The 16,637-nt window shown below is 39.3% G+C and overlaps 1 protein-coding gene across 1 annotated transcript in view; it reads right to left on the reverse strand.

Moving 5' to 3' along the window:
• The window catches only part of AGPS (alkylglycerone phosphate synthase), a 57,948-nt gene that overhangs the window by 21,662 nt on the left and 19,649 nt on the right, over positions 1-16,637 (reverse strand). The window contains exons 7-13 of the mRNA XM_063118303.1: positions 14,800-14,871; positions 13,757-13,836; positions 11,713-11,793; positions 7,341-7,466; positions 6,475-6,583; positions 4,654-4,781; positions 2,100-2,151 (exon numbers count right to left, since the gene is read on the reverse strand). Coding sequence (XP_062974373.1) covers positions 2,100-2,151; positions 4,654-4,781; positions 6,475-6,583; positions 7,341-7,466; positions 11,713-11,793; positions 13,757-13,836; positions 14,800-14,871 — 648 coding nt within the window. The remainder of the gene's footprint in view (positions 1-2,099; positions 2,152-4,653; positions 4,782-6,474; positions 6,584-7,340; positions 7,467-11,712; positions 11,794-13,756; positions 13,837-14,799; positions 14,872-16,637) is intronic.

Consider the following 16,637-nt stretch of genomic DNA (forward strand, 5'->3'; position numbering starts at 1 on the left):
AAAAAGAGAGGAACAAGGGGAGTGCAAGCCTTCTCTTGGACCTCTTGGTGGCTTTTGGTAACATCAACCATGGTGTCCTTCTGGATAGGTTGTCTGATTTGGGAGCTGGAGACAATGCATTGCAGTGGCTCCATTCCTACCTGGATCTCGAATTCCAGAAGGTGTACTGGGGGATTCTTGTTCTGTGCCCTGGTAGCTGTGCTATTCTATCCCCATGCTGTTCAGCATCTAAATGAAATCACTGGGGGAAGTTATCCGGAGCTGTGGGCTGAAGTGTCATCAATACGTGGATGATGCTCAGCTCTATCCCTGACTTTGATCAAATCCAGGTGAGGAAGTGGCTGTTATGAACCAGTAACTTGGCATGGTAATGAGCTGCATGAGGGCCAATAGGCTGAGACTCAGTCCAGACAAGACAAATTTCCAGTATTCTTACTGGAAATTTGTCTGCCTGGTTAAGTGATATTCAACGTGTTCTAGAGGGGGTTGCACTTCACTTAAAGGATCAGGTTTGTTGTTTGGGAGTGCTCCAGCATCGTCACTAGAGGCTGATATACCAACTACATCCTTACCTACCTACACTGGCTGCCAGTGCATTTCCAGCCCCAATTCAAAGTGCTGGTATTAACATTCAAAGCCCAAAATGGCTTGGGACCAGGTTACCTGGAAGATTGCCTCTTCCCGTATATACCTGTCTGGACCTGAGATCATCTTCAGCCATCCTCTGTGAGCATTTGTAAAATGAAATGAGGTGGGTGGCTTCTAAGAAGAGGGCCTTTTCTGTTATGGCACCCTGACTGTAGAATAAGCTCCCAAGAGAGGCTCACCTAGTACCTATGTTTTGGTCTTTTAGGTGTCAGGTGAAAACCTTATTTTCCCAGGCATTTTAATCTGTCAGTGTCTGTTGTTTTAAATCTATTACTGTGTTTTAAATATTTACACTGCTGCTGTGTTTTACTTCGGTTTTAATTTTATTTTTTTTCTTGCAGTTTTAAACTTTTGCATTAAATTTTATTGTGTTGTATTTTACAGTTTTAATTGTTGTGAACTCCTAGAGAGCTTCAGCTATTGGGCAGTATAGAAGGGTAATGAATTAATGCATTAATGAATAAATAAATAAATATTCTTTTAGAGACAGTTTTATATAAAGATTAATGCTGGCTTTCTAAAGTATTACCTTGAATACATTAATACTTTTGCCCCAAGACTGGGTCTGCTGTGGGGGGAAACCGGGCTGCTTGGGGTCCCACTGATTCTCCCAGAGCCCTGGCATGTCTGCCAGAGTTCGCGGAGTGGCTCTGGCCTGGTTCAGACAACACGCTAAACCATGCTGCTTAACCACAAAACGGTTAAGGTTAATGCATTCCCTTAACCATTTTGTAGTTAAGCAGCATGGTTTAGCGTGTTGTTTGAACCAGGCCAGAGTCTTTCTAAAAGGAGTGATAGGTGAATGGTAGCTGCCATTAGCCTATCAGGGAAAATTACGTCTGTAATTGGTGTATTTTACACCATCTGCAGCAATAAAGCATTTACTTCTACATAAATGTGGTCAAAGAGCTACTTGGCCACACTCAAGTGGGATTTTTACCTTTTAAAAAAAAAAAAAAAAAAAGCAGGGAAAGTTACCTCATTTTCAAAAGCAGTCCACTAAGTAGCACAGAAAGCTACGGTTCAAGAAATACAAGCTCAAAGCTGCCTTTGAGACTAGCTGTGTAATTTTCTGGATCTTGTCTATAACACTACCCTTACTGGCAACAGGCACAGGGCAGGATTGTATATGAGAAGTGAGAATGGAAAGAATGAAACATGCACTCTTATATCCCTCGTTAAGGAATGCCTGCTATCAGATCACTTCAGGCAACACACTAAGCCATGGTTAGGCCACTTTTGCAGCAAATGGTTAGTGAGCATGTTTAAACTGTGGTTATGTAGGCGCCATGGTTAGGAATGGTTCACACAACATACTAAGTCATTGTTCACGTGACGCACTAAGCCATAATGTTTAGCTTAAAATGCTTAACCACCGTGGCCTAGCATGACATCTGAACAGGATCAATGTTTACAAAAACTGATTCTTAGCAACGTAAGTAAAAACTTACCAAACTGAAATTGTTCATTATCCACAAGGCGAATGGATGCAGGAGCACATCGCTATAAACAGACAAGTTGCATATTAATACTAAGTACCAATGGAAAATACAACTATTTATTAAAATAAGAAAAATCTCACACTGGAACAAGTAGGGTTTTTTTTTTAAAAAAATGTATATTGCCCAGAGCATACAACTTGTATGCAATGTAACACATGCAGACAGATGTGCAATTCTTTTTTAACAAAGGGGAAATAAGAGAAAAACTGACTCATGGAAAGGATACAGAATAGAAGACTAATAGAAGATTTGAGTGACAGAACAACAAGGGAGACAGAACAGGTAGGAGGAAGGACAAAATAAAATAGTCTTTACAAACAAATATTGGGTTGGATTCAGAGATAGATGAAAGGGAAGTCTGGTCATGCAATGGGACTTTCTGGCCCCCTCCTCTCTACTGCAGACCGCTTCGCCTCCCCAAGACAGGCTGGGGACCTTCTGGAGCAGCATGGCACGAGGCGGGGGAGCTGCAGCTGACAGAGGGAATTGGCAGAAATTGGTGAGGGATTGTGGCAACACTGTTCATGAGCATAAATGCAGTTCATTTATCTCCATGATCTAGACTTACTCTATGACCTGGTTGACATGCAACAGCAGCAATTCCTGGGTTTAATCTAGGAATTGCTGGAGACGAGTGGAGTGCATGAGCCATTTCCACTTTTAATTAACAAGTCAGGAACACGCTGTTCCTGGGTTGTTTCATGACATGTGGGTTAAACAACCCAGAGTTAGTGCAACAGAAAACTCTGGATTAATACATAAAAAAACCCTTGAGTTTCCGGGTTTGCATGTCACAAAACAGTCCAGGAGCTGGGCATTTCTGGGTTAATTAAAAGCAAAAATGGCTTGCACACTCCACTCATCCCCAGCATTTCCTGGGTTAAACAAGGAATTTCTGCCTTACGTGAAAACTGGGCCTATACCTTCAATAGAACTATATTTTAAGGTTATGCCATGCCTCATATATGTTAAGTATAAGAAAGTAAAGGCTTGTGTAGTCATTAAAGTTTTGTGTGTGGCTATCTCAAGGCTAAACAGAGGAAGACTATCTGTGAGCAATTACCTTGAGATAGAAGCTGTACTGGGAACCTTGCCAGGATTCTCTAAGATATCATGGTGTTAATGATATGAATATACCAAAGATCCTTGAGGCTGGGTTAGCCTAATCACAGATGTATGTAATATAGATAAAAACTGTGTATATATGTATATGTGTATAGCTTTTGTCACTCTGCACAATGACACGGAACTGTTAAGAAGTCTGAAGCTAATAAACTTACTCTACTAAGTAAGACCTGCATTGTGAGCTGTGTTTCTGAGCACAAACAGAATTCCCAAGGAAAAGTTCTGGCCCCAACAATATGGGACCCTGATAGACACACCTGCATAAATTATATCACAATTTACAAGCTTATTTTTAGATAGAAAAATATTAGTCTTGCTTTCATAAAAACAAACAAACCTTGATCTGAATTTAATGATTGAAGACAACTTAACATCCCTTCCAGATCAGCATTTGCTTACCTGCCTCTTCACTTCCTTATCTCAGCCCGGTAGACTTACGTCAAACATTACACATCATCATATGTTTGAAATACTGCTCCATTCAGTGAAATTTAGTTAAAAGATGGAGCAACATTCTGCCCTTATGTGTAATCCGTGAAACTCTTTTGTAAAGAAGTTATATTTTTGTTGTTCAGCTACACAGGGAAAGCATCATCTGTATCCTGTTACAGTTTTAGTTACAATATCAACACAATGTAGTTTTTAACCCCTGCACTCAAGCTAATTCCATATTTGCTAAATTAAACAATTTGGGGTTATCAACAATTTTAAAATGGCCTCTATCATCCAAAATGCATTGCTGGCATTCTAGTGATACAAGAACTGTGTTGTAAAGATAACTGTAAAGATAACAGTGTGGATTTTACATATACCCAAATGCTGAAGCCACCTAACCAACTTTCTAATCCTCACCAGCCCTAAGTCCTCAAGAGAAGGGAGACTTCTGGGAATAGGGACATTTCGTACTTTAATTGGCACAGATTTAGCTCCACAGGAAGCATGCTAGCAATACCATTTCCTAGCATTCTGCACTATACAGAAAATTGGTTGGATCCCGACTTAGTTATATTTACAATAGGTCCCCTGAAATCAATGGGATTTAAATATGACTAGCTTAAGTCCTAATGATTTCAGTGTGTCAAGTCTGGATCCATCCAATGTATTCAACCAGACAGAAACATTACCTGTTATGCAACTACAAAACAAAGAATCTTACATCCTTTTTTTCAGGAGCACAACTCTCAGAAATGTAAGATCTTAACATTAAATTTAGTCATCTCCAAGGAGTTGCATAGGATATCACCCCTTTAACATATTTCTCAGCCTCAAAGAACTAAGCAGACCAGAGCATTAGCATGCCATCTAGTGAAACTACTCAGACATTGCTACTTTTTTTTAAAGTGCAATTGAATACAACGTGAAGATAAGGTTACTTTACCTGCTTTGCTAATTCTCTTAAACACGCCAGCCCTCTCTCAAAGTTTGGAAATACTACAGAGCCATACTTTTGGTATTCAGGGACTGGTCGAATTTTTATTGTAACTTCTGTTACCACTCCAAGGATTCCTTCATAAAAAGAGGAAAATAATCATTTTGCTACTGCAGCTGAAAGATTTACAAAGTTTTACAATTCAATAGGCAAAGTCCAGAATCCTAGTACTTTCCATCCACTTGAAGTCATTTTTGTTAAATTAATTTTGAAAATTACATGGCAGCTTAATCCAATTTCTAAAAATATTTCCTATTGTAGGACCTCCAAATGGTAGTGTACAGTTAATGCAGTATTTCTCAAACTGAGAATTTGGTTTCTAATTGCAGAAATATCAAAGTTCAAAATATTTATTACAATTGTTTTAATTTATACTCCATTGTAAGATCAACTTTTTCTTAATATTACAATGTAGTATTTAAGTACCTGCTACAGAAAAAGTTATAACTGAAACTCAACATGAGAAATGTAATCATATATTTGTCAAAGTATTCAGCATGCTGGGTGTTTTCTTCAGAGGTGCTGCCCCAGGACTAATGTTGAAAGCAATGAGTATCAATCACCTATGGGAGACCAGGCACACACCAATGATAGTGGGCGTAGAGGCAAATGCATGCAGATGCCCTATGTTTACACAGGGCTGAGAGGCTGTGGACGACATCTAATGTTGTACAAGTGGACTTCCACTCACACAATGGGATTATCCACTCCTCCAGTGCCTAAATCTGCTCCAGAGAATCTTCTGGAGCAGATGTGCATAGTGGTGTCCATAGCACTGATGGAAGAACAAAGTAAGATACAATCCTCTCTGCTTTTTTGCCTTAAAGGCTGTTGAAAGGAGATGAATAGATCTATATACAGTCTCCATTGCACTGACAACTACATATGACCCTCCCTCTTTCTTCTTTGTAGCTCTAGAACTTCTTGCTCTAAAACCAGAAGGGAAAACCTGACGCTTTTATATCATTACTCCATGTTAATGGAGGCAGCTTTAAGAAAGCTGCATGTGAGGCTGGTTCATTCTTGCTTCTAGTTTAGGCATCATTCACTCTGAGGCAAAACCTCTATTGCCCTTTTCTGGCCACAAGACATACTTTTGTCATAATGCTGGAATGATTAAATTTAAGTGTAAAATCTGTATTGAACGAAGCTCACAAAACTTTGAGAATCAGTGTATATATGTATTGATCTTAATCTTATATTCTCAATATTACGCATATGCATCTGAAAACAAAATCTAGTAGATTAAAGGTGTTTTGTAATGTTCTTCAAGACACCAAGATGTTTGGGGGCTTGTCAACAAGCAAAGAAAACCCAAAAGGAAAAATTGAATGGAGTTAAGAGCATAAATTTTAGATGTCAGAAAGTCCAAGTCCAAACTACTGCAATAGTGTTTAAGACAAGTGCTTAAATTGAACAGCATCCCCAACAGTGGTATGAACAGAAGTCCCCACCATGTTCAGTGGGGCTTACTTCCAAGTAAGTGTGTTTAAGACTGCAGCCAAACATGTATTAGAATTAGTGTTAACCAAGAGGCAACACCAATCTAACACCACCCCAAGAAAATGTATCAGCCTCTTCCTACAAGCATCAATTGTTATGGTACAGTGAATAGGTTGACTGCCACATGGTGTTAAAGTTGAATGATAGTCAGCTGCAGAGAAAGGAAAAATCTCATTCCTTAAGCCAAAGGTCTAAGAAATAGCATGCTAGTAATACAGATTCCAAAGGCTCTCAAACACAAATAATGCAATTCTACTTTAATTATACCTTCAGATCCTAAAATGAAATGATGGATGTCAGGTCCTGTTGACATGCGCGGTCCTTGACAGTTTTTTTGTATTACGCCTCTTGGTGTTACCATTTTTATATGAACCACCTGTATAAAATAGGATGTCACTTAATGGTGCATATAAATGGGAACATACAAAAGCATCAAACCTCCATGGCAGGATCTACACCACTGCTTTATAACGTTTACAAGAGTTTTGACAACTGTTCGGCCCCAGGACACATCGCGTGTACAGTTTTCATACTGTTTTCAAAGTGATTTATTTATTTATTTATTACATTTATATACTGCCCAATAGCCGAAGCTCTCTGGGTGGTTTACAAAAGTTAAAAACAGTAAACATTAAAAATATACAAAATTTTAAACCATCAAAAACATAAAAACAACAGTATAAAAACAACAGTATCCATTTAAAAACAAGTTATATCCTGCTTGGAGTAGATAGGGCCCAGAATACCTTTAGTCTATACCAAAATTTGCCGCCATTGATAGAAACCGGTAATTCACTCTGAAAAGAGAAGCTGACAGAGCAGCATTGAGAACTATACTATGGAATATAAAGATACAGCCAAAACTACTTCTTTGATTCCTTCCCTCCAAAGCCAAACAGTGTATGTGGTAGACAAAAGACAGTACAAATAAGTTAGTTGCCTTTAATATTTGTATCCTACTGACTTAAAGGCACAGTTTAATCCAACACTTAATGCTCATGGACTATATTCCATAAAACATCTCAGAAAAACTAATGTTTTCCATCACTGACCAAAAGATAAGGAAAACCACCAAACACTGACAGACTGCTGTGAGATCATTTGCTGAAAGATTAGGAAGAAAAAAAGTTTACCAGGTCTTCAATGTTCCCATAAATATTCTTCTTCATGCCTGATGCTCGTGTCGCCACCCATCCTCCAAGAGTACTGAATTCCATTGAATCTGGTTCATGGCCTGTACAGTAACCACTTTCACCCAGCTGAACACAGGAAAGAATAATCCATTATTGTTTTCTAAGGGTGTACAACTTCCACTGCAAAATTCTGTTTCAGAAATTTATTTATTTATTTATTTTATTTATTTAAGGATTTTTATGCCGCCATTCAGCCAAAAAAGGCTCTCACGGCGGCTTACAAAAGTATTTCTTGACAGTCCCTGCCCACAGGCTTACAATCTAAAAGACATGACACAAAAGGAAAGGGGATTGGGAGGGAGGAGGAGGAGCGAAATGCAGTCATCTAGTGGCAGACAGGAACTATTAGTACCTTTAACCAATATAATTACATTTATTTGTAACTGACTTTGATTAATGCAGCTATTCCTCATATTGAAATTGCACTATGCCCATGAACATGTACATGTGAAAAATAGACCAAAATTATGGTGTGCACAGAACATCTCAGCAATATACGTTACGCACAACTGTAAAATCTAGCCTTATTTTTCTGCACTTACAAAAGCCACACATACAAAACTGTGAAATACATTCCATAGGACAGAATGGGCTGGTTCGCATGTAATGACAACCCATTGGTTTAAAAACCAAAGGGTTGTCACGAGCAGAAGAGAGTGGGTGTGCTGCCTGCAACACACTTGCCCCTTCCGCTTTTACTCCACAACCCACAATCAGTTTCTTCATAGGTTGTGGAGCATGATGTCCAAATCCAGACCGATGGATTGTTTAGGGGCTAAGCAAAGCAGTCATTAACCCATGGTTTATTATTGGGTTATGAACTCTGGGTAGTTTGTGGTTAACAATCCATTGTTAAATCACAGCGCAGAGTTCACATATAACAACAACCCACAATTCAACAATTCATACTCAACCCATCTTCTGGGTTGAATCATGGGTTGAATTGTGGGTTGTAGTGAGAACTGAGGGTTAGCTATGAGTTGTTAACCATAAACAACCCACAAAGAGAACCCATGGTTTATTGTTGGGTTGTCAACTATGGGCTGTTTAAACCATGGGCTGTCATTACGTGCAAACTATCATAGGTTGTTCATTCATTGTTTTGCCAGTTTACAGAGGCAGCAGACAAGAGCAGTCAAAAATCTGATACGTCCCAGTATTTAGTACTGCAAAAACAACTGGAATATAGAGAAGGAACGGGTGAAGGAGGAGGAAAACAAACAACCCAGGGACTGAGAAAACAACCTATGGGTTTGACTCTCTAATAGACAAACTCTGGGTAGGGCAACAAATCATGGTTTAAATAAACCATGGGTTAGCATTATTTGTTAGCTAGAAGACTGCAACTAAACTATATCACAACTATTGTTGTGATATATGAACCCAACAAAGGTGGGTTAAGTGATGGTCAAATAACCTTTGTATTATGGTCTACTTTAGGGTCATGTGAGGGTTCTTCTTGTTAGGGATTGGACAACTGCTACAAACACTAGCACAACTAATGCAAGCAACACTTAGTCGAATAGAGTAATAAAAAGTTGTACAATGCCTTGTGCAATGATTTATGGAACACTTTGCATAATGCATTGTGGAATACTTTGGGCAACGGCTTGTGCAACGAGATCAAAGTGTGGAATAGACACAAGGATAAGACAGAATAGAAGCTTTAAGGTAGCAGAATGACACCAATACCTCCAGACAGATTGAGCACACACACCACTGAAACTACTATGGATTAACAGAATAAGGCATCAAATCTCTTTGGTACACAACTTATTTGGAGCACAATCAAGCATCAGTGCAGAGTAGTGCAATCCTGAAAACTCTGTAGTAGACATTTAAAGCATTAGTGAGAGCCCTCTCCACTTCCTTTACACATTTTTGTAGTACCCAGAACTCACTTACATTCCAGAACTATGCTTCTATACTAAAACCTAATTTACATTTACATTTAATACTGCACACAGTGATGTGACTGGACAGAAATTAAAGAAAAATATACACAAATCAAAACCATTTTCTGATTCAGAGGAGGAGTTTAGTGTTTTATTTTTAAAAAAAGAAGCTTCAGCAAAAGAAGCTATTATGCCCTATTCTGGTGGGACAAACGATTCTGTGGCATTTCAAGAATGAAGCAGTTGGTGAAACATCAGAAGTTACTAGCCTGGAAAAATGTCATTTAAATTAAGGGAATATGCTCTTTGCATTTTAATTCTAACCTTTAAAAAAAAACTACAGCTCTGGAAAGGTTAAAATACTACATCAAATGATAAGAGGATATAAAAATAAAAAGTATGAAAGGCCATCTCATCAAGAAGTGCTGTGTTAGTAGTTTTCAACAAAAATAGATTTGGGCGGGGGGGAAGCTACATAACACTCTTGAAAAAGGACTACTCCTTACTAAATAACACCACTAGTACCTATTCCAAAATATTTCAAAGTGTGTATTTCTTAAGACTGGTTTTGAACTAAATCTGCAGCAAAAGTTCATTAAGATTTGCCAATTTCTGCTTATGTATTCATATCAGAATTTAGAAATTATGTTACCTAGCAAGGCAGAAAGAATGTATTTACCAACAGTTACCTATAACACTGGAACAGTACATAGCAAATAACTAGGGGGAAAATGAGTGATCCCAGGCTTCACAACAAGCAAAGTAACTAACAAATTAACAAAGGGAAGGTAGAACATTTCTAACAGAGAATCATTTGCAAAGTCAAGAGACTGAAATCTGATCAACATCAGAAGGATCTTATATAAGAATGTGGTAGTATAAGGCTTATTACTCGAGACCTACCAGACCAATTTGGCTCATTCTTGCTTTAAACTGAAGCTTGAGCAGTTTAGACATCCAGAAAAAATGGAAAGTTTGAAAAAGTTCAAAGCTCGAGCTTTAATAGCAATTAATTTTCTCCGTGCCAAACAGTGTGGCACGAGGTGCAGGCACGCAGTTAGGCCGTGGCTACTAGCTGGGAGAGGGAAGGGGATGGGGGCAGCCAATTGGGGCATGCAAGGGAAAGGGAGGGTCACAAGACATGCAAATTTCGGAAGGGAGATTCACTATGCATGAGCCACATTTACATTATCCATAAGCCCTCCTGTAGTGAGGGAACTGAGGGTCAAAAAAGCAGGAAAGGAACAGGACTACTATTGCCATGGCAATATGGGCTTTACACTAGCTTAAAAAAGAATATTTGGATAAGGGAGTTGTTGACTTGCAGTATGTAGCCAACATTACTTGTTACTTCTGAACTGAGCAGTTTTCTAGTCCCTAAAATTATGTCACCAGGATTAATTTCCATGAACATACTTATTTGGGGAATCCAATGTTGTAAGTGCGTTCTTAATCCAGCAAAGTTGCTAATACTTAACCTCGTTGTGTGGGATCGTGTCTTTGGACTCTTGAAAGTGGCAGGACAAATGGTGCTGTAGTAATGGGACAGAGCTCCATTGGCAAACAGAAACCTGATTACTAACGTTTGCATTACAGTCATCAGTTTCAGAAAATATAGCTAGGTCAAAATTCGGCAATTCAAGCTATACAAGGTTTATTTCTAATGCAAATACTTTGTCAGGCTAGTTTAAAATGCAAAGTTGCGGAGCATACTCTTGATCAGAGAACTAGAACTGTTTCCTGCAGATTGTTAAAGTGGGTACAAGATCACCATTTTAGAAACATTATTATTATTATTATTATTTATTTATTTATATAGCACCATTAATGTACATGGTGCTGTACAGAGTAAAACAACATGATATAAAAACTCTCTGCAGGTAGACAGATACCTACTTAAAAAGAAGGAAATGAGAAGCTGCTCTGGGCTATTGGGGGGTCTCACAGAAGACTTGCATATTAAACCCTTCCCAAATCATGTTTTCAAACAGAACTAAAAGTATTAGACTACTGTATTTATATTGGTAATGTTTTATACACAAGCAAACTTGTATTCTGGGGGCAGGGAGTGGGGAAGATGTTTTGTTTCATGTTGTGCCAATGACTGACTAACTCAACTCCCATTCATTTCAATGCATTTGCTCTATGTAGGGCTTTCTTGGCTTTTACACCATGTTTCTATGGTTTAGGTGTACACTTGCTTTGTCTCATGGACTTAAAAAATCAATCTACCCTGAAAACTGCATTGTTTAAACAGAAAGGTTAAGAATATAAGAACAACCCTGAACCAGGGGGAGAGATGAGGATATAAAAAACTTGTACCATGATTAAGACACAACTGATTCAATAACGTAGAGACAAAATTTCAATACATTTGGCAAACACAAGCAATTCTCAAAGGAATAAGTTGAAGATACCTGTCTTTCCAAGTCTTGCCCAGGAATGCCAGCTTCAACATGAGCAGTTAAATTTTTCTCATCTATCCAGTGAATCCTATTCTATTGCAGAGAAACAAAACAATCATGAAAAAGTTTGATTTTAAATTCTTTAACAAAAGAAGCAGTGTTTAGCCATTTCAACATGGCAGCCCATCATGGGTTAATTAAAACTTGAGGAGCTGTGGTATGTGCTGCCTGCCAATATGAATATGAAACCCCCAAGTGAAGGTTGTTGTGTTGTGTGAACTCAGCCAACAAGGGTTATTTGAGGGTTAAACTTCCCTTGCATAACCCTACAACAGACTGTGGACTATGTATGTTGTTTAGCTCTCAAATAACCCCCACCAGCTGGGTTCACACAACATGACAACTCCCAGGAAATAGGCTCATTGCCTGTTCTGGATGAGGTTGCACTTCCTCTGAAAGGTTTGTAGTTTGGGGGTACTCCTAGATCCATCATTGTCACTGGAGGCCTAAGAGGCCGCAGCGGCTCGGAGTGCCTTTTACCAGCTTCGGCTGGCTTGCCAGCTATGGCCTCTTCTGGACAGGGATAGCTTGGCCAGTGGCATGGGCACTAGTAACCTCAAGACTGGATTACTGCAATGTGCTCTATGTGGGGCTGCCCTTGAGACTGCTCCAGAAGCTAGAGCTAGTGCAGAATGCAATAGCTTGGCTATTGTCAGGCGCTGCCTCTTTTCAGCATGTAACTCCTTTGCTGACGGAATTGCACTGGGGACACCTGAGAGAGAGCCTTCTCCATTACCAACCTGTCCGATCGCTGAGGTCGTTGGAGGGCATGCTCCTGATGGTTCCACATGGACCTGTGGCCTGAGTGGAATCCACCAGGAGAAGAGCTTTTAGTGTAGTGGCCCCTTCTCTGTAGAACTCTCGGCCCCTAGAGGTCAGGCAGGCACCAACACTAGGCTGCTTCTGGCACTTCCTGAAAACAACTCTGTTTCGAGATGCCTTCCTCAATTGATTAGCCACTCTTTTTCTGGTTCCTTTGTTTTTAAATTGAACAATTTTAATTTGTTTTTTAAATCTTCTTTCTTTTACTGTTTATACCTATGTTCACCGCTCTGGAATCTGTGTTAGATAATTGAACAGTATATACATATTGTAAATAAATAAAAAATAAAAATAACAAAAGGCACTCACTGCAGCTCCACAAGGGTTAATTAACCCATGATAGGCTGCTGTGTTGTCTGAACTGGGTTAGTGACTAGCGCAGGGAAGGTTTAAACAAACAATTTAAAGGACTGCACTGCCGCTATTCCACACAGAAATTAAAACCGTAATAATATAGACCCATAATGCCTAAAGCAGAAAATATCAGTCAGGATTTAAGGCCCATGGAATCCATCTAGGTATAAAGCTGTTGGCAGTTTAAAACATATTTCAAAATACAGTGATTTACCACTGGCATATTATAGGCAACAATATGCCAAGATCAATCTTCAAAGTAGTGAAATGTACTAAAATAGCAGGGTTGTGGTGGTTTTTTTTTTAAAAAAAAACAAAACCTGATAATCAGTCATATTAAGTTTAAAAGCAGGAAATGACATGCTTGTGCCAATTTTAAACATTCATTTCTTAACTCCCTAATTTATCGTGAGGTTCAGTGAGGTCCGGCCAACAGCATGCCATACAGTGTTTCCAATTTTCCGAGTTTAATCCTATATGTAAACTAGGAAGAATTTCTAGGAAGAATTTCCCCAGAAGTATAGCACAAAGGATTTTGCATACGAGCTTCACTTCATGCTCTCAGATTGAAAATTCTTTACAAGAATCAATGAGCTATCAAAATAGGTAACAGCATTTACAGAGTTAGTTCCCACCAGACAGTCAATGTGTTATAATGGTTAGAGTGCTGCACTTGGGATATGAGAAACCCTGGCTCAGATCTGTACTCATCTACCCACTTAAAACATCTGCTTAAGTGACATTTTGAAATAGCCCCACTATTATTATTTTTTACCATTTGCCATTCTGTGGAGTTTGCTTGAAAATGTTAACCACATACCATTTGTGAGGTGTCCAGTGAAACAATTGTTCTTTTTTCATCGGCAGGACACTCAAGAGCACTAGAAACACTTGTTCCTCCTGCAGTCATAGGAAATATATCAACTTACTTTTAATTCATAGAATCATAGAATAGTAGAGTTCGAAGGGTCCTATAAGGCCATCGAGTCCAACCCTCCGCTCAATGTAGGAATCCACCCTAAAGTATACTTCACAAATGGTTGTCCAGCTGCCTCTTGAATGCCTCTAGTGTGGGAGAGACCACAACCTCCCTAGGTAACTGATTCCATTGTCGTACTGCTCTAACAGTCAGAAAGTTTTTCCTGATGTCCAGCCGGAATCTGGCTTCCTGTAACTTCAGCCCGTTATTCCGAGTCCTGCACTCTGGGAGGATCGAGAAGAGATCCTGGCCCTCCTCTGTGTGACAACCTTTTAAGTATTTGAAGAGTGCTATCATGTCTCCCCTCAATCTTCTCTTCTCCAGGCTAAACATGCCCAGTTCTTTCAGTCTCTCTTCATAGGGCTTTGTTTCCAGACCCCTGATCATCCTGGTTGCCCTCCTTAGACGCTCCAGCTTGTCTGCATCCTTCTTGAATTGTGGAGCCCAGAACTGGACGCAATACTCTAGATGAGGCCTAACCAGGGCCGAATAGAGAGGAACCAGTACCTCACGTGATTTGGAAGCTATACTTCTATTAATGCAGCCCAAAATAGCATTTGCCTTTCTTGCAGCCATATCGCACTGTTGGCTCATATTTAGCTTGTGAGCTTCAACAATTCCAAGATCCTTCTCATTTGCAGTATTTATCTTAACGTTACTCCCTCATACTTAGCCATGGGAGGGCTAATAAAAAACACACACGTACATTTAATAAGTACACTTAAACTGGAAGACACTTCCATAAACAGAACGAGGCATGGCAAGTGAGTTTACTGTTCAAAGTAAACAATTCCACTATGCCTCAAGTAGCTCTTTGAATCGTGGCTACTGAATACTAGGGAACAATTATTCTTCTAAAGTTGTTAAATAGCTATAGTACTTACCACCATAAGGTATTACACAAATATTATGCTTGCAGGCTATTTCCACAATTTTAACTACGTCATCATGACACTCTATAAAAAAAATGAACAGAGAATTAAAACTTTTTAAAAACTAAGTAGCTTTAGTAATATATGTCATCTCAGAATGTTTAGAATTTAGTTTTGTAATGGTCTACGATGGCTTGCCATTACAGCAAAGTTAGAGGCCACCATTGTTTTGAAGTAAACAAATGAAGTTTGCAATATAATTGACAGCTTTGCTGCAGGATGAAAAGGAACCCCCAACCCTAAATAAATATTGGATAAGAGGAGAAAACACGACTATCTGCAATACCTGTTCGCAAAATTGAGTTTGATTATCAATTGTTTGAACACAGATTATCAATTTTTTTAAGTTTATGTGCTGCTTTTGTTAAAAATTAAAACCAAAGCAGCTTGCATAAAAAGACAAATACAATAACACGAATAGCAAAACATTAAACATAACTCAGAACAAAATTACAGTTTAAATAACATCAAATTATAAATTCAGTAGTAACTCAAGACAAAGTGAAAACAGAAGCAAACCCATAGGAAAGTACACCAACCAAGCCAGTCAAGTAAAAAAAAAAAAAAACTCTTTGGAAAGAGCCAAGTTTTAACTTGGCACCTGAAGATCTAATGTGTTGGGGCATGATGGGCTTCCCTGGGGAGGGTATTCCATAAGGTTGGCACCACAACTGAAGAGTTCTTGCTTCTAGTGGACACCCACCAAACTTCAGTGAGCGAACATGGATGGCGTTGAACAGGGTGGATAAGCTGTATATGGGGAAAAGGTTGTCTCTAAGATGCTCAGGTCCCAAGCTGAATAAGGTAAGAACCAGTGCCTTGAAATGTGCCTAGAAATGAATAGGAAACCTTTTGAAGTCTTTTTTCTGTTTTTAGGATTTGGAGGAGATGAAAAGGAAGTATCAGATGCGTGTGCGTCACGAGTGCGCTTCAGCGCATAGCCCGTCCTAGCAGCTTGCTTATCTAATAAATGATCACAGGTTATCTAGTTCCATCATGGTGAGTTGGGAAAGTACTGATTTATCTATTTGAGAAATGTTCATGATTGGGAAGGGGGACACCTTTATTTCCTTGTAGATTAGAGGTGGAGGGGGAAATTGCATCTTTCCACTGGAAGATATTGAAATTGGTTTCTAAAATGGCCACCAATCTAGTTTGGCAGGAATCTTGCGGCGAGGGGGGGGGGAGATCTGGTATTGCAGGTCTGGTGTTGAATTCCCGCCAATTCCTTTTGTCCTCTTCCGAGCCAGAATCAAACCTGATCATGGGGCACATGTTGTCTTGGGAGAGGCGCAAGCACCTTGACTCCTTCGACATCAGCCATCTCTCTTACGGCTGAAATGAAGTTTTCCTCTTGCACTTTAGTGAGGCTCAGCAGGCGGTGCGAGCAGGTAAGCTGGTTAACTTGGGGCTGATCACCTTAGACTTTGTCAGCAAAAACACACTCCTTGCAGTAAGTGAGGATGCTCGTGCTGTCTGTTTTCTGTGGTTTTCTGACTATGCTTGTGTTTGATTGCATCCTTAGAGCTTGATTTCTTTGCTGGTGAAGTCATAATAAGGAGTGAAAAAGGAGCAGCAGAAGAAACAGAATCTGAAAAGTTTTTGGGGGGTGGGTGTTTAAGGAGGAGAAGTTGGGAAAGTTTGGAGGTTACAGGTAAGAAAATAATCATTTTTATAGCCAGAAAAATGATAGCGGTAATACAAGTAGTGTTTTTAAGGAGGAGAAATGAGACATTGCTCTTTCCTGGGTGAAAAGTAGGGATGAACTGGCAGGGAGGAGTCTGGGCCCA

The sequence above is a fragment of the Elgaria multicarinata genome, chromosome 2 (genome assembly GCF_023053635.1).
Source record: "Elgaria multicarinata webbii isolate HBS135686 ecotype San Diego chromosome 2, rElgMul1.1.pri, whole genome shotgun sequence".
Taxonomy (NCBI): Eukaryota; Metazoa; Chordata; class Lepidosauria; order Squamata; family Anguidae; genus Elgaria; species Elgaria multicarinata.